Source organism: Manis pentadactyla, chromosome 3 (assembly GCF_030020395.1).
Source record: "Manis pentadactyla isolate mManPen7 chromosome 3, mManPen7.hap1, whole genome shotgun sequence".
Lineage (NCBI taxonomy): Eukaryota > Metazoa > Chordata > Mammalia > Pholidota > Manidae > Manis > Manis pentadactyla.
This window is the reverse complement of record NC_080021.1, coordinates 191,195,283-191,219,838: the sequence shown is the minus strand read 5'-3', so window position 1 is coordinate 191,219,838 and position 24,556 is coordinate 191,195,283. Positions and strand designations below refer to the sequence as shown.

General features: G+C 41.9%; 1 protein-coding gene across 1 annotated transcript; it reads right to left on the bottom strand.

Annotated features, from left to right (window-relative positions):
• Nucleotides 1-14,382: 14,382 nt before the first annotated feature.
• CAVIN4 (caveolae associated protein 4) lies at nt 14,383-24,372 on the bottom strand. The gene is made up of 2 exons (XM_036888532.2): nt 23,857-24,372; nt 14,383-17,710 (listed from the first exon to the last, which is right to left on the bottom strand). Exons 1-2 carry the CDS (start codon nt 24,262-24,264, stop codon nt 17,012-17,014), a joined length of 1,107 nt encoding a protein of 368 aa, XP_036744427.2. The 5' UTR covers nt 24,265-24,372; the 3' UTR covers nt 14,383-17,011.
• Between the last annotated feature and the right edge of the window lie 184 nt (nt 24,373-24,556).

Sequence of the window (24,556 nt, the reverse complement as noted above, 5' to 3'; positions counted from 1 at the left end):
AATAACATAATATTTTAAAGACAGATTTAACCCCAAAAATGTGAAGAGGATTCTGGGAAGATCTAAGTATATGATTCTGACATATACTAAGCCTCCCGTGTCCCATTCCTTTCTTAGGTAGATGGGAAATCCTATTCCATAACTACCTTGGGATACAAAGAAGAGCTTCTCCTACAGGCCTGAAAAACTTTCTGCAAAGAAGGTACAGTTGAGAGGTGGGTGGAGAGCCTACCTGTGCTGCTCTCCACCAAAACTCATAAACTAAGAATTTTCCCTTCTGGTAGCTCCTTTCTGTAGACCTCGCCAAAAACATACCCTCCCACTGGGCCACAGCAATCATCTGCCTAAACTAAAGGGTCTATGGAGGGCCAGCTAATCTCTTATCTGTGTTTGCTTAAAAATAGTTACCTTGGTTCTGATTTGCCTGTTTTTCTAAGCATAAGAACATTAAGAAACTGTAAGGAATACCCACAATCTTTACTCAAAATGTTTTGTCAGGAAGTGATCTGTAGAAAATGTATTTTACTGTTTAAAACTTGAAAAATGATCTCACATGATATTCAGACTCAACAATGTGTGAGCACTTAAAATCTCATTGTGTAGGGGAGCAAAATTTGCCACATCAAAATGTGTCTCTTTGGCATGTGGATTATTTTAGGCTGTTTTTTTTAAAAATAATAAACAGAGGACTGAGTACGTTTTTCTTTTTTGCTTCCCCCACTAACAGCCTGAAAATTTAGATAGAGGACCTATTCCAGGAAAGAAGTAACCACCATAGAGAACTATAGTATAATATGAAGTCAGTGTGGTGGGCAGGAAGGAACCTAGCAAGACCTATTTATTCAAAGTCCTCTCTACATCCCATTGTTTCTCAACTGTCCAGCCGACATTGTTTAGTGAGACTTACTCTTTCCATTCTTCTTGGGAATTGCCCTCCTTCCCTTTGAAGCCCCAAACCTGCCCCTTCTTCCTAGTCCAGAGTGACATATATACCTCATTTTGCCTGTCTTTGGAATCTCTCATGTTTATTGGATTTCCCATATATACATCATTAATTTTTATTTTCTCCTGTTAATCTGTCTCATGTCAATTTAAATCTTAGACCAGCCAAAAGAACCTTGAAGGATAGAGGCAATTTTTTCCTTCCCAGCATAAGCCACACCATCCATGCCGAGAATATTTCTTCAATGAGAGGCAAATAGCTATAGGCCTTCAGTTGGCCTCTTGACAAATGAAGTAATTAGTATAACAGTGACTTACTAGGCCTGCTATGGGAAAGCATGCTAAAAAACTAGAAGGAATTTACATGATGTATCCCATATTTTCCACTAAAAAAAGATATAGCACACTTAAGTGGGTAATTCCTAAAATGAATTAATAAATAAAATTCTAACTTATATGGATGTAACTTCTAAAGAACTTCAAGTAATCTGCATCATTTCTATCCAGAAATTTGCTTCTTGGGAAAAAAAAAACAGGCCTTTCTCCAAAAGGTCAAATCACAACTTTTTATGAAAGGTCAGCTAAATACCTAACCAGATAGTAAAGCTTCTAAAAAGCTGACGTTCCTCTAGACCAAATGTCCCCCAATTTTGTCTTAAAGGGCCAGATAGTAAATATTTTTGACTTTGCAAGCCACATGGTCTCTATCACAACTATTCATATGGGTATGGCTGGATTCCAGTTAATATTTTTTATTGGAATATAGTCATATACAATATTATATTGGTTTCACATGTACAATAGAGTGATTCAATACTTACATATATTACTAAATGCTCACCACAGGTTCCAGTTAAATTCATTTACAAAAACTGGCACAGAGCCATGTTTGGCCCTAGGGCCACAGTTTTCTGACCCCTTGCTCTAGACCTTTCCTTAATGAAGAACAAAGTGTGGGGAGAGCAGCTGTAAATACACCCCTCCCTCCACATCCCTATTTGCACATGAATCAGAGTTCAGGGAGCTCATGCTCTCTCTAGAACTGCTGTCTAAACAGCACAACCGCCCCTCAGCCAAGCAGATGAGAATCTCTCCTTTGTCTTGCTTGTTAATATTCCAGACTGTTCCTCAGAGTCAGCGAAGAAGCAAAGCCACAGAGGTTATTCTCAGAAAAACCGTTTGGAATATGTGCCTCAATCTCACTTCAAAGGGATCCTCTTCTGGCTCAGAAAGTCTTTTTAACCTTAAGCCCCACTTCTTTCTTGGCTGAAATCAAGTACCAGAATGTCTTAGCCTGCCATCTTGTAGCAGATTGGAGTATGAAAAGGGAAAGTGTTGGACCAAGACAACCACAACATATTGGAATGTCTGTTTTGTTAACGTGCTTAATACACGCACTATACGGGAGCCAAAAAGCCACAGTCCCTTGTCCTCAAGGATCTTACAATCTGTAGTAGAGGAGATAGCACAAATTTGTACAAACATATGTAAAATTACAGCTATGCAAAATGGCCTGAAGGAGCCTTACAGGATGCTCTGAAAGGAAATAAAAGGGATTCGACTTAGGCAGGGAAAGTGGAGAAAGCTTCCCAGAGGACCAGAGGACTAAACTGAGGCCTGACAGTGAGCAGGGATTTGCCAGGTGAAAAAGTGAGGGAAGATGATTTCAGAGGAAGGGAACCCAGGAGCCTACAGAGAAGGACACATCCCATCTAAAGACAAACTCCTTTTCCTTCCTCCGGCAGTGTCTCTCCAGTGCCATCTACTGACAAAGTTTAGTATTGTGCCAGCTGGCAAAGGAAAAACAGTGGAAGGATGTGGCAGAGCAGGCAATGCACAACGGATCTGAAGCTCAGAGGCGATGAACTGACAGCCAGCACACGTTGGCCTCTATGTGAATTCCCTTCTACAAGAGGAATAGACCAGGGAGGAAGTATTTAAGTAGTCCAGGAGAGAGAGAAGCAAGTGGTAATAACCTATAAAGTGCTGGACAGAATACACTAGCAAGTTCCCCATGGACACTGGAAGGACGCCAAATAGCATGGCCTGTATCCCTGTGTTCACTGGACTGTGGAAGAGCTGCCCTGGAGGGCGTGGTTAAGGCAGGAAAGAGGGTCAGCTGCCGTGGGTTCTAGGACAGGAGACTGGCAGCACCAGCTGCACTGAGGCAATTCTTCATACACTAAAGGCACAGAGACAGCATTGTTCCCGAGAGACAGACTTGCCAGGCTTAACAAACACACCAGGTGCAATCAAAGCTACACCCAATCCATGCAAACACTACCACAGCCAGGCTTGCAAGAAAAGAACTTTGGGTCTAAAAAGTTACTAGAGAGAAGTGAGCATGATTTGTGACAAACTGTAATTCCTATTTTTAAAAAGCTTTTAAATGATTGGCCACATATGTGTGTGTGTATATACATATATATTACATATACACACACACACACACACACACACATATGTACACACACACAGAGCAAGCCTAGCCTTCTGGTGCTTCATAAAGGCCCTCAATTTACCTGCTGTCTCAAGATCATCAGTGGGGCAGGTCCAGGGGGTGGGTAATATGCCACTGCTTATCTGTAAAGAGTCACCCCTCATTTCTCCAAAACATTAATATTACTAGGTGACAGAATTTGGGCACCAACTGAGAAGCCAGGGTTGAAGTAAATTTGTCAACAACTGAAATTTACTACTTAAACACAAAAGCAAACAAGAGTATATAATACTTCCCTCTGGGCAGTGGAACCAAGGAAGGGGAGAGGAGTGGGACTGTGAATTCTTTAATAAATTCTTCTATGTGACTTGATATTTTTTTTGACAAGGCCTAAAATGGTTAAAATAGCTTTCAAATGGGCAACACTAAGTTGTTACATCATTACGACACTGGACTGGAATTTTAATTACTCAAAGATCACTCTTGGGTTTGAAAGTGACTTGAGGCTAAAATCTTCTTGAATCCACCATCCTGCCCATAAAGAAGATATAAAAGGGCAAGAATAGAGTTGGGAAGGGGGTGGATGGAGGATTTCTTGGCGAGCCCTACTGATCCTCCAACCGAAGGTAGTGGGTGTGAGAGGCCTACCTCCAACCTCAAGCTCAGAGAAGGGCACTTCAGCAGGCCCACCCAAAAAGCTTCGCAATTCTGAAGTCACAGTTGAATGCTGACGGACGCCCGCCTGGGAAATGCCGAGAGCGATGTCGGCTTGCACATTGCCACATTCTCGGGGATGGTTTTTCTTGTGAGCACTTTCAGGAGTTCCCCAAGAAATGCCTCTCCTCCACCAGGTCTCAACAGTACCTCCAACGTTTGCAGCTCTTGCCGCTCTGCTGAGGTCTCCTCCTCTGAGGCCCTAAGGTCTCTTCTAGAGAGTTCTCTTCCAGGTGACCACAGCTCCTACCACAGGCCCACTTGCACAGAGAAAACTGTCATCACAGCCCTTCTCTCATTAGAACTTCAGCTTGTTCCCAAATCTACTGCGAGCCATGGAAAGAAACTTCCCTCGTCCCATTCGCACAGCTTTGACTTGGCCACCAAGCAGTAACAGTTCAAAGAGAGAGAATATCGGTACTTCGACAACAAAAAACAAATTCAAATTTCTGGTTTGCGTGGGTGGGGCTGCAAAATAGTCCATCATCTGTACATAACTGTATTTTTAACTAACGGATACCGATTAGTTGACCGGTAAATTGCAACCGATATTTTTAAACACAAATTCTAGGAATCGAACCGCCGAGCCGCGAGAGCGCAGAACTGGGATTCTACCGCGGACGGCAGGGAAGGGCGGGGAGGGGCGGGGAGCAGGCCCCGGCGCCTGCGCACTGGAGCGGGTTCCTTCGCTCCTGCACAGCCCGGACGTCACCCAGCCTGTGCTTGGCTCACCATGTCCCCCGTTCCTGAACCTCCTTTGGGAAATGCAGTCTTACCTCCTCCTGCTCCTTCGGAACCTCTCTCAAGATAATTACGGGTGGCTTCTGGAATTGCCCAATCCTAAAGAGCACGACCCTCTAGGGCTCGCCCGCCCAGAAGCTTGCGCTCACCAGCCTACCTGGAGCCTGGGCGGGGCTGCGAGAGAACTGTCAGAGTCGAGGCCCCGCCCCCTTCGCTCCACCTGCCCTGGACAGTTGAGGTGGCATTCTACTTAAGATTTGCTGTGAGGGTTAGGGGAAGTACTAAAACTTCCTGATGCTTAAAGAGCATAAGTAAGTTTAGCTATTGTTGCTTCCACGTCTACTCATTTTCCTCACAGTAGTAATTTGGAGCTGCCTCTCCAGCATTAACGTTGTGCACTCCATCAGATTTCACCTCAGTAACCTCTACCTAGATGTCACTCCTGTGCCCTTCACTTTATACTTTTCTAACTGGACCGGCTCCTTCAGCCTGCCTTCCCCATCATTTGTGCACAAATATCCTATTGTCTTAGCTCCTCGGTGCTTATCTACCTCTCCTAGTCGCTCTTCCTGTCTCATGAAAACTGAAAAAGGTTACTTCATCCATCTCTTCTTCGCCCCTCTCACCCCATTTACTTCACTGGAATCTGGCTTCTACCCACGTCACTAAAACAGTCCCCAGCAAAGTCTTCAGTGGCAGTGTCACTAACCCCCACGAACACTTTTCTGTGCTGCATTCCCTCCAGCACAACACACGTGCCTGTGACCGCTGTAAACCCTCTGCAGCTCCCTCTGGTTTCCGTATTGCTCACACTCCTTTCTATCTGATTACTCCATCTGCTAGGAGTTTGTCTTCCTTCTCCTCCCTCTGCTGGTTCCCAGATCGCACTAGTCTTCAGTTTTATTCACTCTCCACACTCTGAGCTCTTTTATGTCATTTTTGGTGTGCCAATGACTCCCAAGTCCATACCTCTAGCCCAGATCTTTCTTCCGGGCTTCAGGCTCTTGGCCATCCCACAGGAAGCTCAAACTTAACACCTTCAAAAAATCTCTTTTCCAGCAAACCTACTTGAACTTCCGCACATTATTTTTCTCTTGCTTTCATCTCTTTGGTTGGCTTCATGTGCTGTCTCAATGAGGCAGGTAATGGAGGGAGGCAGGCAGAGTTTAGGGACCCTGTAGGTTTCAAGAAGCTTCAGGGCCCTTGTAAGTTTAAAAAAGCTCCAATCAAACTCAGCCATTCAGAAGAATAGTTAGACCTCAGCTCTGATTGGTTATGCCTCATGCAAATGAAGCATTGTACTTTCAGCCAATCAAGAGAGGGTTGTGATGTCATCAGTTCAGTTCTCTATGGGAGGCGGGGGTGGAGGCGGTGGGGGGGGGAACTTCCTCCTATCAGGAGGCAATATAAACCCCAGACACCACAGCCCTGATAGCATCCTCTCTTGGAGCCCCTCCTGAGTGGCAGGAGGTCTTTCCTTTTCATTCTTCTTTGAAAAAGCTTTGCTGGTTGCTCCGTTCTCTTGTCTACTGGCTTCATTCTTCATTGCCTCCAAAGCACAGTCCTGGGAAAAACAGCATCTTAGCGGGTAACAGACAGAAATCAAGGAGCTTGGACACCTCCCTCTCCCTCACACCCAGTTGGGGTCAGGTTCCCTTGGAAATAGACTCTGAGACTTGGGTGCAGGTGTTTGGGGTGGGGGGTACGTGGCTCTCAGGAACAGCACCTGTGAGGGCTGAGGGAGGGAGATTAGGGTGGGTAGGAGTTGAACAGCTGGTGCAGTTTGAGTAGTGGCCTCAGCCAGTGCTATGGCAAACTCTGGACCTGGAATGGCCCTTCCGAATTGTTCCACACTGAGGCAAGGGGAGGGACAGATACCCCCCAATTAACCTGTCACTGGATGTGGGCTGCTCTTAGGATGGGGCATGACCTTAGGTGATGTAGCTCTCTTTGCTGAAGGCAATTCCTGTAGCTGCACTAGGCTGAGGTTCCCAACATCTAGAGGGATGAGTGCCTAGCCTGTAACAGAGAACCTGGGCACCACACCATAGTACCCACTCTACCCTCATACTCAAGAGTTAGTCACCAGTTGTTTTACCTGTTTCCCTTTTTAACCTTCAAATAAGACCCCTTTCTTCAGACTACTACTTTATTCGAAAGAATATCTGAGAGTCTAAAGGCACTGTGGCAGGGCTACAGAGGGACGGACCATGCAGACACAGTTCCAGCTTTCCAGATGCTTACAGTCTAGTTGGGCAGTGAATAATCATCCAAGTACATACTTTAAAACTATGACAAGTATTTTGAGGAAAAATTCAAAGTGCAGAATGAGATCCTATACAAGGGAGGTTTGTCCCACCAGAGAGTGGGGCAGAGGGAGGGAAAGCTTCTCCAAAGCGTCTTTTGAGCCAGAGTCTGAAAGATGAGTGGTCATTAACTAGGTGTGCGCTCGGCTGTTGAGGTGGGGTGGGAGTGGGAGAAATGTGGGCAGGCTGAGGAAACTGCCTATGCAAAGGTCCTGAGATAGGTGGGACAAGGTGCTGGAGGACCTGAGAGAAGCCAGCATGTCCACAAGGCAGAAACTGAGGGGGAAGAGTAGTAAGAGATGATGAAGAGACAGGCAGGAGTCAGATCCCACAGAGCTAAGTATTTTTCCTAAAAGTAATGAAAGCCACTAAACAGCTTTAATCTCTATGTTGTATAAATCATGTATAAAACATATAAACAATAATATGTTGTATTAACTTCATTAAGCAGAATATTCAGTTATCCTAAATCACTGCAGATAAAATGGATTATATATACAAAATGATTGAAAGTTAAATTCTGCTAATGCAAAAAAAGTTTTTTAATGCATATACTATCATTACCACAATAGCCAGCTTCTCTACCTCTAATGGCTACTTACGGATTCTCTGAACAATAACACCTAGCTATTACTGCTTACTAAATGCTAGCATGTCAAGTGCTTTGCATAAATTACCTTAAGGCATCTCTTTAATCCACCTTTACCTTTATGCATCTTTAAAACATCCTTATGAAGTGGGTACTATTTAGAAACTGATAGAGTGCAACTTGTCCAGGTTTCCACATCAATAAATGGCAGAATAAGCTGTGACATCAGATGTCGAGTTTAAAGCTAAAGATCTTGACTGCAACACTGAAATATCCACCTAAGCTTTAGAAAACACCCAACCTCACCTGACTTTGAGTCAGTGAATTTCCTTGCTGCCTCGAACTTCTATTGTATCCTATTCATGAGATTAGATTCCTTTGAAAGTGGGTGTCAACCTGACTCAAGGCCAGACTTGGAACACTCACACTCTTATAGACACCACACAACAAACCACTGAGTACTTTTTGAGGACTACCGTTAGAACCAGAGCACTTTTTCCTAGTTGATTCCACTGGTCCTGACTTATTCTCCCCTTACTGGCCCATGATTTCAATGTCCCTATCTTCTGACAGCTAATCCCACCAGTTTAAACAAGTATTTGTTAGAGAAATGCAAGCTCACCTGAGCAAAAAACTACAAGCCAAAAAAAAAGGAAGGCAACCCTACTGTAATCTTCTGTAACATTGTGACTGGTTTATCATCCTGTTTGTGATTTTGCTGTAAATCTCTATTCCTACTCGAGTTGTTTTGTTTCAAACTCACGTTTACAAACAATTACAAAAATATCCGCTGGATGTCAGTCTTGAGCTTCAGTGGACGTCTGGGACATGGCGAAGGAGTGTTCCTGGAGAGAGCCTGAAATGGAAATTGTTTGGAGTTTGGGTGATTTCTGTGGATAAAATGAGAGTTCCTGTGGCCAGGATTCTCACCTGGCCGTGGTTGACTAGTTCACTGCACACCTGTAGGCAATATATGGCTGTTGACTCTATATAAAGAGCTCCGCCCAGTGCTCTGAGCATGACACGGTAGCATGGCTGCAAAGCTGCAGGAGAGCAGAGCAGAGGCTGGAGTGGTGGCAGCACTGAGGACACAGGCCCAGAGGATGGCTGTGCGGACGACTGTGCAAGAGAGGCCCAGAGGACGGCTGTGTGGGACAGTTGTGCAGGCAGAGAGGCCCAGAGGTCGAAACTGGCTTGCTGCATACAGACTCACTCTGAAGGAACGGGATTTTAGTGACTGACCATCTGGAAATAAAGTTGGGTATAACCCTTTCACCCCAAGAACGTTTTGCTGTCAATTTCTTTGGTCACATTGAATCCATAGTGAACTTGCCCAGGGCTGAAACCCATTGGCAAGACATTTCCTTTGCAGTGTGAACTAAAACAGTAACTGCAAATTAACTTTTTGTGTGAACACAGTGGCTTTTTCATTAAGTATAAATAATTAGATCAATAAATTAGATGATGTCACTCCTCTGCTCAGCAAGCTCCAGTGTGTCCCCTTCTCATTCAAAGTAAAAACCAAACTTACCACAGCCTACAGCAGCCCACTCCCACCCGTCATCCTCACCCACTTCAGCCGCAGTGCTGAACACACCTGAAACTCTTCCCAGAAATACCTGCATGGTTGATTCTCTTTAGATTCAGGCATTGTGGCCACCTTCTTTCCGAGAGCCATTCCTGGACACCCTTTGTAAAATGGCACCCAGCCTTCACCACCCCACCCGTAAGGCCCTACTCCCTTAACATTGACTTATTTTTATTCATAACATCATCACATGACGTATTATATTTACTTACTGATTGTTAGTCTCTCTCTGGAATGATAGCTCTCTGAAAGCAGGGACTTTATTGTTCACTACTTTATATCCAGAGCCTAGGACAATACCAGGCTTGTAGATGGTGCTCAATAATACCAAGTAAGTAAATGGCCTTAATTCAAAGATATTCAGAAAAGAGGCCATACACTTCAAGGAGTCATTCATTCCCATTCATAAATACTTATTAAATACCCAATGTAAGAAGGCATTGAATTACAGGAGGTTCATTTTTATTGATGAGAAGCACAATAAGTCTCTTACTCTTAACTCATAAAATCTGAGTGAACACAATATTTTAGGTTTTACAAATTATATGAATATGACAATCATAGCTTTCCACTGTAAGGGGATTTTATAAAAAGAGCTACATGAATGTGACAATCAGGGCTGCCCATTGTGAAAAACTATTGAACACCAAAAGTATGATGCATGCATTCATCCCCAAACACTTCATTTACTAGCCTGCCTCCAAATAGAAGATTGTTTATTCAACTCTTAAACCCTCACTGGAAGATGTTTCTGCAGAGTAGGGATCTTTCTTTGTGATAACTTGATTCCTTCCCTTCCCCAGCATTTGAAACCCATTTATTTTGCTTTGTCCTCAATGACAATGGAAACCACCCAGTTACCCTTCTCCAGATTCCTCAACATGCACTATTTAAAGCTGTTCCTGGTTTTGATCTTTCATTCCCAGCTAAGAGAACTATATATATTTTTTTGCCTAGAAAACTCATTGTTTCATGCCTTCCAAGTCCATTCTCCCCATTCCTACACCTTATGCCCTGGGAAGAAATGCAATATTCATTGTCCTTTCTGGACAAAATATTAAAAGACAGTCAAGAAAAATAATCTACCATATGCTCTTGGCCTGGCTTTCATCAAACCACAGCAGTAAATTCGGCTTCTTTGGGACCCTAACCAATTTATTTAGCCTCTTCCCAGCCCCTATACCTTCACAGATGCTGTCATGGGGCTGAGGGGAGTAATGGGGGAGGGGGAAGGAGATGCTTAAACAGATTATGACTGGAGGATTTTTTTTTTTTTTTAGGAATAGGGGAGAATAACTAATACATCTTAAGTGGTTTTACTCTCCAACACAGGTTTGCCTGTTCAGTGGTGATTTCGTTTTAAGATGTATGCATCTCAGGTAGAGAATATTTTGGTGCACTTTCCTTATGGACCTACAAACTATGGTCTACCTGGATATTTTCTCTCCTGGTGAAGAAAATGTAGTCCTATTTCTTTACAGTTGACAAGCATATGAATGTTTCCCTCTGAAATCTTTTCCATTGCTTTGAACTAGAGCCAAACACATGCCATGCAATATTCTGTTAATTTATTTCTTCTCCTATGGAAATGTTCCAAATAAATGTAGCCACTTGAAAGGTACTAATACAATTAAAGTGATAAACTCATTTCAGTGGATCTTATTTTACTATAAAACAACATATCTACATAGCCAGTTTGTTGAGAATTTAAAGCTTATTCAGATAATAGTCCTAGTGATACTTGATAAGTTATGAATATTAGCCCATGAGATTATAAGGATAATCTGGCTGCTTTACAATATTATGCCAGAGGCAAACTTCAGCCAAGAGTAATACTTTAATGGACTCACAGTGAGAAATTGAACCAAACCCTCCAGACTGTTGTGTTCACTGTAGTTCTAAATTTAAGCTTAGAACACTATTTATTGTTTGTCTTATTTTGAAGCAGATTGTATCAAGGGAGGTTTGTAAACTAGACAGCAGAGGATGGAGAATTCTTGCCTTAGAAAGGTAATGATAGCCACAGACTGATCAGGAGAAAATTCTTCTTGAAATGAGAGCCCAAGAGAATTGTTCAGAAGAATAACCTTACCCAGTCCTTCCCTCAAACTGCCCCAGTTTTCTCACAAAAACTCATTTCCCCCTTTCTGTACTTCAACTGACAAGTATGTTCTCCAGCCTCTCCTCTGGGCTGTAGTCTGTAATATCCTCTTTCCAGCCCTCCACTTGGTCCTCACTGAAGATTAGCACCTCAATTCAATGTGTCCCAAGTAGGCCTCAGAAGAGTAGTACCCACCACCTTCATAAGACTGTTTCACTCTGCTCAACATCACAAACCAGGCTGTGCCTTCAAATTGGACCCTACGTGCTAGTGTAGTGGGTTTTCTGGTCCAGAGTTCCAGCCTCTCTGCCTCCCATCTCCTTACTGCCGTCCCACCTTAACTGCGTTACTCACAGGGGAGGTCCTCCATTTCTGCCGCCCCCCACCAGGGACTGAGTACCTGAGGCAGGCTTGCAGGCTTCACTGCCAGCTGATGAAATGAACTCCGCTTCTGCTCCACAAACCTCACTCATCCTACATACGCCAGAGCATGCAGGTGAGGGTGTATCTCCTGTCTCCGTTCTAAGGCATATTCACAATAGCATCAATGGATACTCTACATTTGGGGGATTTATTGGACATTTGCCCACCAGTATAAAGATAACAACTTGGTCTCCATTTTCTTGGTGATCCTTACCTCAACTTTTCCATCACCCAGAACCTTGGAGAAAAAAAATGGGTTGCATCAAGCCCCATCTTCGAACCCCTAATACATCTGACTCAGATCTAATGCAACAGACACCAAGGAATGAAATCAAGGCTCTTGCTACAGCCATAGCAGCTGGTATAGTAGCCACATGAACCTGGGCAACTGCCTCAGCCATGTACCCGGTTACAGCAGCTTGTACTGCCGTGCAGCTTCAGCTGACATTAGGAGGAAAAAAAAAAACAAATTAGAAAAACAATGACTCCATTCTAACAATCAGGAGTAGCTTCTTTTTGGACCACACAATAATAAGCAGAAATCTGGCCTTGAGCACAGATGGGAGAGAACCTCTCACAATGGCCTTAGACCTAAAAGGCCACACTGTTCCTCAAGGACTTTGGGGTCCTGGTGGAGAGGGCAAGGCACTTTTCAGAGCCAAGAAAGAATCACTTCAAATCAGGCTTTGTGTGAAGCATGAGTGAGAGCTGTGACAGCCGGACGCAGACCCCCAGTGTGGGAGCTTTCCGAGTACAGGCACAGCTCGTTTCTCAGGCTACACCAAGGGACAAGCAGCCAAGGCTGCCCAAGCATTGAGTAAAAGGAAAATTGGGACAGTGTTGTTTCAGAATCCCAGGATGAAATGTCCTGCTTCCCATTTCAGTGAACAGCACAGCCACTTGCCCAGGTCAGAAATCTGGGCTATCATTTGCTCCCCATCCCAACCCACATCCGAGTTTATCCTGTTCATGCTTCAGTCAGGTGCTACTCTCTAACCTGGAAAAATGCAAGGCCTGAATAACGGGGCTCTGCCACTCGTACATTAACAGAGCATCCTTTCATAAACATCAATCACGGCTCTCAACAGCTTAAAATCCCTCAATGGCTGTCTATAGCCTTTGACATAAAACCCAAAACACCTTCACACAACCTCTCTTGCTGCAAATTGCCTTGAATACTGTTATTTAGCCGACACTTGATTGGTCTTGAAATGCCAACTTCAGCATCATTTTCTCTAGCTTTCCCTGGCAGCCTCTCCCCAGCTTAAGAGCTTCCTCTGTGCTCCCATATCCTTTCTTAAATCTGAGGATGTAGTCACATAGTGCAATGATGCTGTGTTACCTATCTCCCCTCCAGGGGAAAAGTTCCTTAAGGGAAGAGACCATGTCTTTCATCTCTGGATTCAGAAGGCTAGCACATGGGAGGCTCCCCAAGCACTAGTGACCCAAAAGACAGTTCCTGCCCTTGAGAAGCTCAGTCTCGTTCAGAAAACAGTAACACAAATAAACTAGAAAACAATGGGCTAAATAGATGTATGATTAAAATTCTATATAAACACCTTCCATCTGTATGGTTCCATCGTCTCTCACACAGCACTAGACACATTACCAAATTTCTACTTGACAGTTTCCCAAAACACTGGGAGCCCGAGATAAGGGTTGGAAAAGGATGGGGGAAGGGGGGGGTGGGGGTGGGGAGGACTGAGTTCTGTTCATCTTTGAATCCTCAGTGTCTAACATAGACCCTGGCAAATACAGGTGATAGAGATACTTAATAAATGGAGTAATCAATCATGCCCTTCAAAGGGGGTGGGAGGGGGACTAAGCTAAAATGAGGAAACTGACCTTATCACTGAACCTGAAAGTCATATCCCAGAGACAAATGGCATGAGCAAAGGCATCAGGTGGCACAGACGTCTGGGAGGACCGTTGACAAGCACAGCTGATTTTAGGAAGATGCTGAAGGAAATTCAAAGCCTGAGGATATGCTGCCTCTCCAGGCTATCCTCCTGGGGATCCTTGGATGTCCTAGAGACACACGGTGAAGAGGGATTCACCATCTCTATGCCATTAAAAATACATTAAGGATTCTGACTGGCAAGGACAGCTATAAATCCTCAGACACAGCCTAACTCAGAGGTGGTCCACAAGAACCACACACACAATTCAGCACCAAGGTGTCTGCACTGGTTATTCCCTGGAGACCAGGTACTAGCACACCCTACTTAAAACAGAATTGAGGATGGAAACAGTGATTGGTACCCCTAGTCTTGAATCAAATGTGCCGGAGCAATTTATTTGGGGACCATAATCTGTACTGTTTTCGTAGGGTTCAGTACAGTAAGATAAAAAAAAAAAAAAGGCCCAGGAATTTCCTGGAGTGGAATTGCAGTTAGTAATGATTCTGTGAATTATTTCACACAACATGACACATGCTCTTTAGGTGATGGAATCACAATGGACTTCAGGCTTTGTTCTAAACCCATCCCTTAAATACGCACTGAAGGCAAAGAATGAAGTCACAATGAAAACACTGTATTTTGGTTTGTTATTTTTAATTTATGAAAACTTCTTCAAGGGTGTTCACACACACCACAAACACATCTCAGCAAGCTGAATTTTCATGCTCCTCTTATGGCCATTTCACATCTGGCCTGTTCCTCTGACTTGCCAGGAGCAGAGCAGCACTTCCCTCCTCTATTGTGTATTCTGCAGAGGCGCTTGGAGCGGGCTCCATGCCCTCAGAGTCTATGGATGCTGAATTGTTCTGCCTCATACAAAAGAGCTTAAGTCCTACTTATGGTTTTATTTGAATAAAATGATTAATATCTAACACATACAATTTCAAAAGCACAGAAGAGTAAAATAAGCAGAAAATTAGTTGTGTTGTCTGCAACTATCAAAACTTGCATTAAATGGCAAATGTGTTGAGTTTCCAGCTTGTTACAAATTGATATTCTTTATATTAAGAAAACAGGGTAGAAAGAGTAAGAAAAATGATAAATGTGGACTTGAGGAATGCCCTAAATATGGGGAACATTTTCAAGAGACAGACATGACATGGAAAGAAAAATCCTAGTTCCAAGAAAGCACTATAAGGTTACAATGAACTTTGGGGAACATAAAATTGTTTTAGTGTTTCTGGGGGTTGAACAAAGTCCTCTATAAAGAAGAGCTGACCAGATTCTAATACCTTCCACATCAAAATTCAAACCTATCGATATGGGAAATGTTCCAGAACATGCCAAGTCTGGCTCTATACCAGATCAGGAAGCAGGGACTTCACAAAAATTCCTTGACAGTAATATTTGCAGAAAAAGATTTTACCCCAATTGAAATGTACTGTGTGTAGGGCTAGGAAAAAGAAAAAGCTTATAATTCCTTTGCATTCTTAACCTAGAGACATAGCTACTATGAGAAGGATTACTGTATCAAATTCATACCATTTTGTTTGTATTATTAGTAAAAAGCATTTACAAATAGGACACTGACATCAAACTTATTCAAATATATTATGGTTTTAAGGAAATATGTGATTAAGCATGCAAACTCTTTCTAAACTATAACATTTTAAGTTATTTTCAAAATATTGCTCCACGTTGTATATTCTATATTCAATATAATAAGGTAACAAGATGAACAATTCATGATTTCCTGTATTCATACAGAGTAAATAGGAAATGATGCTGGATCAAACTCCCAAACCAAAATACCTGAGTAACTGCCAAATATTTTAAAGCTGATTTGTGTTTTTCATGTGTGTCTCTGCGTATGTGCACATTTATTATGAATTTTAACTACATGAGCATCCAAAACTGATCTGAAAGCTGCTTGTCCAAACTCTTCAAATTCAACAATTCCATTATTTCTTCCATATTACAAAACTAGAAGATATAAGCATACCAGAAGTACAGAACCAGTATGAACATTTCTCTTTCTTTAGCAACAGTACCTAACTTCCAGATTAGCTACATGTAAAGCTCACAGGTAAGTGGAATCTGGCTACCTCCCAAAGAACTCCTATGGACACTGTTCTGGACAGCTGGGCCCTGAGGAGTTTGCTCTGGAAAACAGAAATATCTGAGGTCATTTCCAAACCCATGCACCAGGGCTGACTTTCAAAAGGCCTGTGAAGACATAGCCACAGTTTTATGCTTCACGCTGCCCAAACAAATGTTGCTCTAGTCCAACCGATCTAAGTAAGTAGAAAAGGATTTTCCAAGAAACATTTTAAGATTCAATTTAAACCCAAGGCCTGGTTTTACAGTTTGAAAAAAAAAAAAAAAAAACCAGTCACCTACACATTTATTTTTCCTCCTTGATTCTGTAAAAAGGCTTCTGAAGACCAACTTTAGTTTCTGTTCAACTTAGGTCCTCACTGCTTGGGGCTCAGGGCTTTTCCAGAAGGTGTAATTATTTAGATTGTTTTTGAGGAATGAGTGGGGTTTGTTTTCTCTAGATGTGCTTCGTATACCCCTACAGGTTGTAACATTCCTTTGACCTTCACAACAGTTCTCTGTGATGGGCAGGTTGGGCAATCCATTTTACCGATTAGCTTATTAGCAGATGACTTGCAAGTGGCTCACTATAAGCAAAGCTGTGATGCCAGAACCAAATGCTCAAGTCCAGACCTTCCATTTTATATGCAGAAACACCAAAAAGGAGTGTGACGGCTAATTTACTGATGAACCTGTTCATCTGAACAAATGGATGATATAATTTACACATGAGTTTTTCTCATTTGAGCTTAGGCACATTAACCTAGACCAAAGCTGAGAGCTCACTTGCAAATGATGGGCACAAATTTATCCTTCATTTGTTTTAGACTACCAAACACCTGAACAGCCCTCACTCACACAAACAATTTTTCTGGCGGGCAAGAGAAGGGCACTTACAAATCCACAGCTGCCATAAGAGTCCCATGAGAGAGAAAGCTGATAGAATCATATAATCCCAGGGGAGGAAAAAATAGAATTCCCAAGGAAGTTGTAAGGAAAGGTGTATAATATTTGTATTATCTTTTAAGATTTTAAACCTAAGAAATGAAACAGCCATACCATTTATGTGTTCCTTTATGGCATATAAATGTAAATGACTATACTATTTAAACTAGAACTATGTGATTATGGAGATTTATGCTTATATTATACTTAGTGCCTCTTTATGATTACTGCTTTAAATCTAGCAGAAGAGACTCGTCATCCCCTACTTTCACTTGGGGTTTAAAAGTTACTTTTAAAGGCTCGGGGGTGGAGATTTCCCCTTGTTCTTGGGGAGGATACACTGCGCTGGCCTCCTCACCGTCTGTTCCACTGAGCTCATCAGTGCAGAGCTCACCCATGGGGACCAGAGACTCACTCCTGGCAATGATGTCCACACCCATCTCCCTGACCTCTTCTGGACCTTCCACCACAGTTCGCTCTTTAGCTTTCCGCAGGCTCCGCATCTTAAAAGCTTCCCTTGAGGGAGCAGCACTGGAAATAGATTTCTTAAACCTTTCCCCTGACTGTTTCAGCCTCTCCCCTGACTGCCTCAACCTTTCTCCCGACTGTCTTAACCTCTCTCCCGACTGTCTTAACCTCTCTCTCCTCTCCGGGGTCACTATTCTAGTTCTAATTCTGTTCACTTTCTTGTCAAAATTCTGCCGTGTTTTCTCCATGTTTTCTTTAGAAAATGCCTTTTTGATATTATCAATGCGCTCCTTGCCTGACTTTCTAAGCCTGGCAGATCTGCTTTCTTCAACGTAATATTCTTCATCTGAAGACAGGTCTACTGGGGGGTCAAGGACATCGTCATCTGCCTCTTGATTCTCAGTTAGGTTTCTGTCTTTAACAATAGACAGGGATGTCGGACACCGAAGCTCCTCCTGAAGGACAGAAAAGGAAAGCATGTTAGAGATCGGTTCTCTTACCTCCTGGCCATGCCTTTTCAGTCTCCATGGGCTACTGATCCTCTGGCCTCTCAAATGCTGGTGTTTTTCAGGGTTTTCCTCACCTTGGTCCTTTTTTCTTCATCTCCCAAGCTCACCCTAAGCAACCTTTCCACTCCTGTGCCTTCAGATCCAATTGGAAAAAAAAAAAAAATCACAAATATTTTATCTTCACCTCTCCCCTTCTCCTATGATGAAAACATGTCTCTTTGCCACCCAGATGTAACACAAGCAACCTCAAACTTTGCATGTCCAAAAATCAAGGCTCATCCAGCATCATCTCCACAGCGACTTCTTTTCCCGGATCTCTCAACACCAATACCCATCCAAGTGCCCATCCAGATAAAAACTTCAGAATCATTATCCCAAATATTTCCTGTCCTTCTCAACCCATATCCAACTGGTCACCAAGGGCTGTCCTTACAGTGCTTGATAACCCCTCTGTTCCCTCCTCCTTGCCTCTGCCATGCCCTGATTCAAGTCCTTGTCATCTCAGGCTTGAACTGTGCAACACTTCTACCTCCAAAATGTCACCTAAGAGTTTCCTGAGAAATACTTCTAATGCAGAGCTCGGATCACATCCTTTCTTTAATTTAAAACTTTTGGAAGCTCATCAATACCCAAAGGAGAGAGTTCAAGTTCTTTAGTATGATTAGAAGACTCTTTAGTTTGAGCTAAACTACTTTCCCACTCCTCCAGCCCAGCAACTCACAGCCACTCCCAGTTCCTCAAATATATTTTCACCCCTCCATGCCTTTGTATATGTGGTTTTTGCTACCTTCAATGCCCCTTCACTCTCTTTTTAGCTTTGTGAACAAAATCCTTCTTCAAGAATAAATTCATACATCCTCAACTTCCCCAAGAGGCTAATTCTGTCTCCAATTAATACCAAAGTAACATTTGTTATATTTATAACGTTTATCACATTTTGGATGAATTGGAACTTACTTAAACACATCTCCATGAGACCTTCACTAAATAATAGTTTCCATGAAAGCAGAGATGTATTTTATTTATGTTTTATGCCTAGCACCTATCAGAGTGCCTTGTGCATAGTGGGCATAACTCAATAAATTAATGCTGGAGTAGAGGCATATGTCTTCATTCAACCTATAGTTACTAAGCACCTACCATGCACCAGTCAATGTTCTAGAAACTGAGCTCCTGTGAAGAAAAAAAAGAGTAAAAGAACTCATATTCTTGCAGAGAGAAATAAACAAGTTAAATACATAGCATATTGGATGGTGGTAAGTGCTTAGATGAAAAATAAAGCCAGGAAGGGGGATACAGTGTGACTGGGGAGGATCCTCCATGAGGCTTCACTAATAAGGGGACAACCTAACCTTGACCTGAAGGTAATGCATACATCTGGGAGGAGAGGCAAAAGAGCAACAAGGGAGGTGTGGCTGGAGTAGAGTGGTCAAGTGGCAAGAAAAGGGGGAAAGAGAGTGAGAGGACGGCAGGGGGCCAGCTCATGCAGGGCTCTGTGACCAATAATAAGGACCACACCTCTTATTCTGTGTGTGATGGAGAGCCTTTTAAAAAGTTTTGAGAGAAGAGTGACATGATTTGACCCATGTTGTAAAAGAACCAATCACTGTTGAAAGAGGGCATGGAGGCAAGATAAGAAGCAGAGCGAGCAGCTGGAGACCACTGAGGTAAGTCAGGTGGGAGATGAATCGGGTGTCGGCAGAGGTGGCAGGGAGATGTGGATTTGACTCCAGATGTACTTTGAAGGCAGGTGCAAACAGGATTTGCTGCTAGATTTGGATGTGAACTGTTAGCATGGAGGGTGATTTTCAAGCACATGGCCGGAGCAACTGAAGGACAGATTTGCCATTAACTGAGATGGCAAAGACGGCAGGGGGAACAGACTGGAGGGGAAGGCTGGGATCTGAACATGTGGACTTTGAGATGCCCACAGGACAGCCAAGCAGAGACGTCAAGTAGGAAGCTGAGTACATAGGAGGGGAGTTCAGGACAGAGGTCTACACTAGAGATATAAAAGTAAGAGTTATAATAGTAAGATGAATTAAAAATCATGACTGACGAAAGAGATCACAAGAGGCTGAGTGAATGGGTCTACACGCCATCATTAAGACTCCCCGGGGCAAAGGCACGTTTCAGAATTCAGAATATTTCAGATTTGAGGAAAATAATATGACACATAACATACCATTACCAGTGAGATTTGGTGGAAAAAAAATTTTGTGGCAAAAATATGAATATTCACTCTTTTATAAAATGGGAAAAAGCATATAAAGCCTCATGCCACCTCACGTCAGGTTTTGCCAGCAAATGAGTTCAGGTCGAGCCCAGGTTTTGCTACCAGGTATGATATAAAAAAAAATCACCTTTAGAAATGTTTGAATTTTGGCATTATGGATAGATAAGTGGATTTTGGATTATAGATAAGAATAAAGAGACTAAAAAGAACCAAAAGGGAGAAATACCAGCCAGTGAAGCAGGAGGAAATCCAAGAGAGCACAGCACCCCCAGAAGCCAACAGGAAAGAAGTTCAAGAGAAGGTGGGACCCACTATGTGCCCAAAGGATGTAGGTCAAACCTGGCAAAGGGTGAGGATGAGGATTGGATTCGGGAACATGGCGAACACTGGGAACCTTGAGAACTGACCTAGGAACACAGTTGCTGAAAACACCCAACTCACTATTAGGGATTATTTCTAAAATTAAACAGGCAAAAACTTATAAAGATTATGAGATTTTTAAATGAACAAATTTCTAAAAGAAACTGCTCCTACTTGAGTTCCAGATTCAATCAGTTTCAATCAACGATGTTTTATAAATATGTAAGAAATACATTTATGCTATTCCCAAAACCTTCAGCCTGATGACAGTCAAGAAGATGTTCCTGAAACCTTATTTCTTAGATATTTATTTAGAATTAAATTCTTTAGCTAAAGGATTGGAATATCTGAGAGCTATTAAAAAAAAAAAGGTAGGGTGGGTGTCTCTCATAGCTCTCTGATGAATCAGAAGCAGCAAAATTATTTCTCTCCTTTCCTGACACCTGCTACAGGGAGTAGCTTCAGCAACACTGAGTGGGCTGGTATGGCCTGAGAAGGTATAATTAGAAAAGGAAAGAGCCAAAGAATAATTACCACTTGGTAGGAGGGAAAACCCTCACAATCCTGGTGTGAAGAAATTAGGCACAGCTTAACTCAGAAATCACATACCCTTCTTCGATTGCACAACAAATTATACAAAATCAGGTTTAAAAATAAAACAAAACAGAGGTAATCAGAGAAAGTACTTGTTGTGTGGATCTATTTGTTCTAACTCCTATGACTCAAGAGATGTCATGAGTTAAGTGAACATACTGTAATAATAACTGAAGATTACACTGTTGAATTATAGTTGATTTCCAAATACAATTATTATGTATCTTTTTATGTGAAAGTCCAAGTAAAAACATGATTTTTGTAAGAAAACAAGATCTCTGGGTTAGAGTACAAAGTAATAGCTAGAGGAACTTTGGATATACAAGTCTGTGACTTATCACTGGGGACAGCCAAATAGCTCATTGGTAACCACAGACCTATGGTTGGTAAGCACAATTGTGAGATAAAGTAAGACTCCCGGCTTGCACAATGAGAAAGTCATCAAGATGAAAGGAGAGAAATCATAATTGTATGAAAAACAGAAGATGATTTTTTTAAATGCCAATGTCCATGATTAAGTGAAAGCTTAGCCATGCACAACTGTGAGAGATAAAATGCCAGTAACACCAAAAGACATATCCAGGGAAAACTTTGTGAGGAAAAACCCAAATGGAAATGAAAGTGTACTATATACCTGAATTACTCAGCTTCAAGTCAATTTTAGTAGAAGGGGAGATCTCAACATAACCAGTTATATTTATTAATTATGAGAATTATAAGAACTCATTTTAACTGCTATGAATAACCAATTGAACACTGTACACAGTGTTCTAACATCTAATGAATCACCAAGTTCATAGTCACTTGCCTTTATCTTTTCTCTACAAGCTTTCCCCTTATAAAAGCTAGCAAATGCTTATTAAACTCTGAACTTGGCTTACTCTGAACATAATTTCACAGTCTTCATAGCATTGTATCTTACAGAGAAAGGGATCTGACTTAAACTAGCGCTCCTAGTTGCTTTTTCATACTATCTTCTGTTCATTCAAGTAACTATAGGGACTCAAAGGAAAAAATAAATTTAGGGAATGAACAGGTGAATATGGAAACAACTTTTAAGAGAAAGGATTATGTCAATAGACAAGAGTCAATCAGAACTTTTCAGAAACTTCGTTCTGGCCTTTGTAAATCCTGATTGGTACTTGGTCCACCCCTTGCACAAAGATTCTCAGGAGAAATGCTGGATACTGAGAACATTTTTAAGCATATGCTGCAAATCAAGTGGAGGGTGAGGTATACTCATTACTGCTAGTTGTCCTTGGAAAGTGAATTGTAGATTGGATACTACTTTCTCCAATATCAAATCTAGATCTCCATTACACAGACTAACACTAGAACTGGCCTCTGAGAGTAAGGCGACTGATTTTTTTCAAACTTTTAAGTCTAGAGAAGGACTTCCAGGGACCTGGAAGAAAAGGAAAAAAACAGTAAAGGACTTCAAACAGCTTAGTCCAACTTGTCCCCCTTTGAAATAAGCAACTCTTCTCCCTTCTCCCTAAATCACTAACAGGCTCTTAAAAACACATCCAAAATACCACTCTGCCATGCCAGTAACTTTATCAGTCAACAGAGAGCTATGGAGAATTGACTAATGTATAAAGAATGCTGTGGGGAGTTATGGCCCACATCCCTAGTATTTCACAAATACCTGCCTACATAATCCAATTCTGTTCCTGTTTCATTTTGCTTTTATTCTTCTAGGTTTTTTCCTATACATATGGGCATTGATCCATTTTAAATATACAGTGTGGTAACACTGTATATATGCATCAGTGAACATCCCTGAACACATTCCTGATTTTGTGCTAAGAACAAAAAAACTGACATGAAATTTCTGGGCCAAAAGGTTTGTGAATTTTCAAGGTTCTTAATACAAACTACCAAAACTGCCCTCCAAAAATGTTGTACCAATTAATACTGCCCCCAGCAGAATATGAAATTGCTTGGCTTTTTTCTACCCTTAAATTGAGTACATGTTTTAGTAACTGCAAATACTTAAGTACGTAAAAGTGAAATTCTGCACATTTATTTTGCTTTTGTGAACAGTCTGATGACGACTTTCCCATTCTTCCACAATAGGAGATGATAAAAGTAAGCAACTCAAATGTTCCTTTTGATTTGTAAGAGTTTTAAAATGTATTACAGATATTAAGCATTTGACATAGGTACATTCCTATTTCAAAAATCATGAGCGCCAGGCAAAGATTAATAGGAACTTAGCTCAAAGCACATTGCCACACCAAAATTATTATATCAGCAAAGTCAAAAGACTTTGTAATCAAATAAAAGGAAATTACTTATGTGACTCCTAGATTTCTATAACTGTAAGAAAAATGAAAACTTCCTGATTGTTCATTAATAGACAGTTTTTCTTAGTACTGTAATCCACATATTATATGTAAAAATTCCAACAGACAAATCATATTCTGAAAAGTTTACACTTTTGCACTTTGTTGTTTTGGGCTTTCCTCTCCCTAATAAGGAAAAAAACACTGTGGAGCTACTGGTCCTGTTTCTTTTCTTGTATACAACAAAGAGGTGTTTTAAACTAGAGGCTTCTTAGATCTCTTCTAGTTCTAATATTCTCAGAGTCTATGAGAGGGCATCATGCTAATATGGCTAATATACTGAAAGAGCCTTATCCATATTAAGTTTCAAAGGCAAGAAATAGCCTCAGCTGTGATCCACAGTTCATATTTCATGAAATGGTTGAGAGGCTCAAAACACTGATATGATAGTACATTAGTTAACACAGACGTGGCTTTATGCTGCTTTCTCTGCTGACACAGAACTCCTACAATATACACAGCTACGATGTGGCACTGGAAACCTCTGACAGGACTCGGCAACTGAAGGATGCACCAGCCTGCAGTGATCAATCCGAACAAAAATGCCAGCTTACCTGGAATATGACCACACGAAATTTATTTTTCTTCATTATTTCTTCTTGCTTGGTTTCAACACTTTTAACGTGAATTTGTTGTCTCTCCACCCGGGCCTTCACATCTTTAATGTGAGCGCTGACTTTTCGGGTTTTCTCAAACAACTTGTTAATGACATAGCCCGTATTACTGTGTGACTGTGAAAGCTTCAACAGGTCAATCTGGACGGATTTTATGGCATTTTCCATCTCTCTGTGTCGCTCTTCTATTCTCTTCTGGCTTGCCTGCACACCGTCCACGATGGTGGCTACTTTGTCCAGAACAGTCACAATGGTAAGAGCAGCGTCTTGGTCTTCGTCTTCAGTACCACCTGACAGGTGATTCTGGTGGATTTTATCAGCATTTGAAGCAGACCCATCAGGCTCCATTTTATTTATTGCTCAGTGGAAGATGTCCTACCACAATCAATTCTGGCACTAAGAGCAAAAAGTTAGCTTGATAACAGGCAACAGGGTTGTTTAAAGGGTTGGAAACCCCACCCCTGGAGACTGGTCAAGTATTTATAACTACAAATACCCACATGTGACTGTTCTGCAATAAGAACCCTTGCAAAGCACTGGGTACTATTCCAAGCATGCTTGGTGACTGACTAAGGGACTCAAATAAGACTGTGTGGGTAGAAGAGGAAAGCTTTTTAAAAAAAAGTTCCCAAAAGCCACC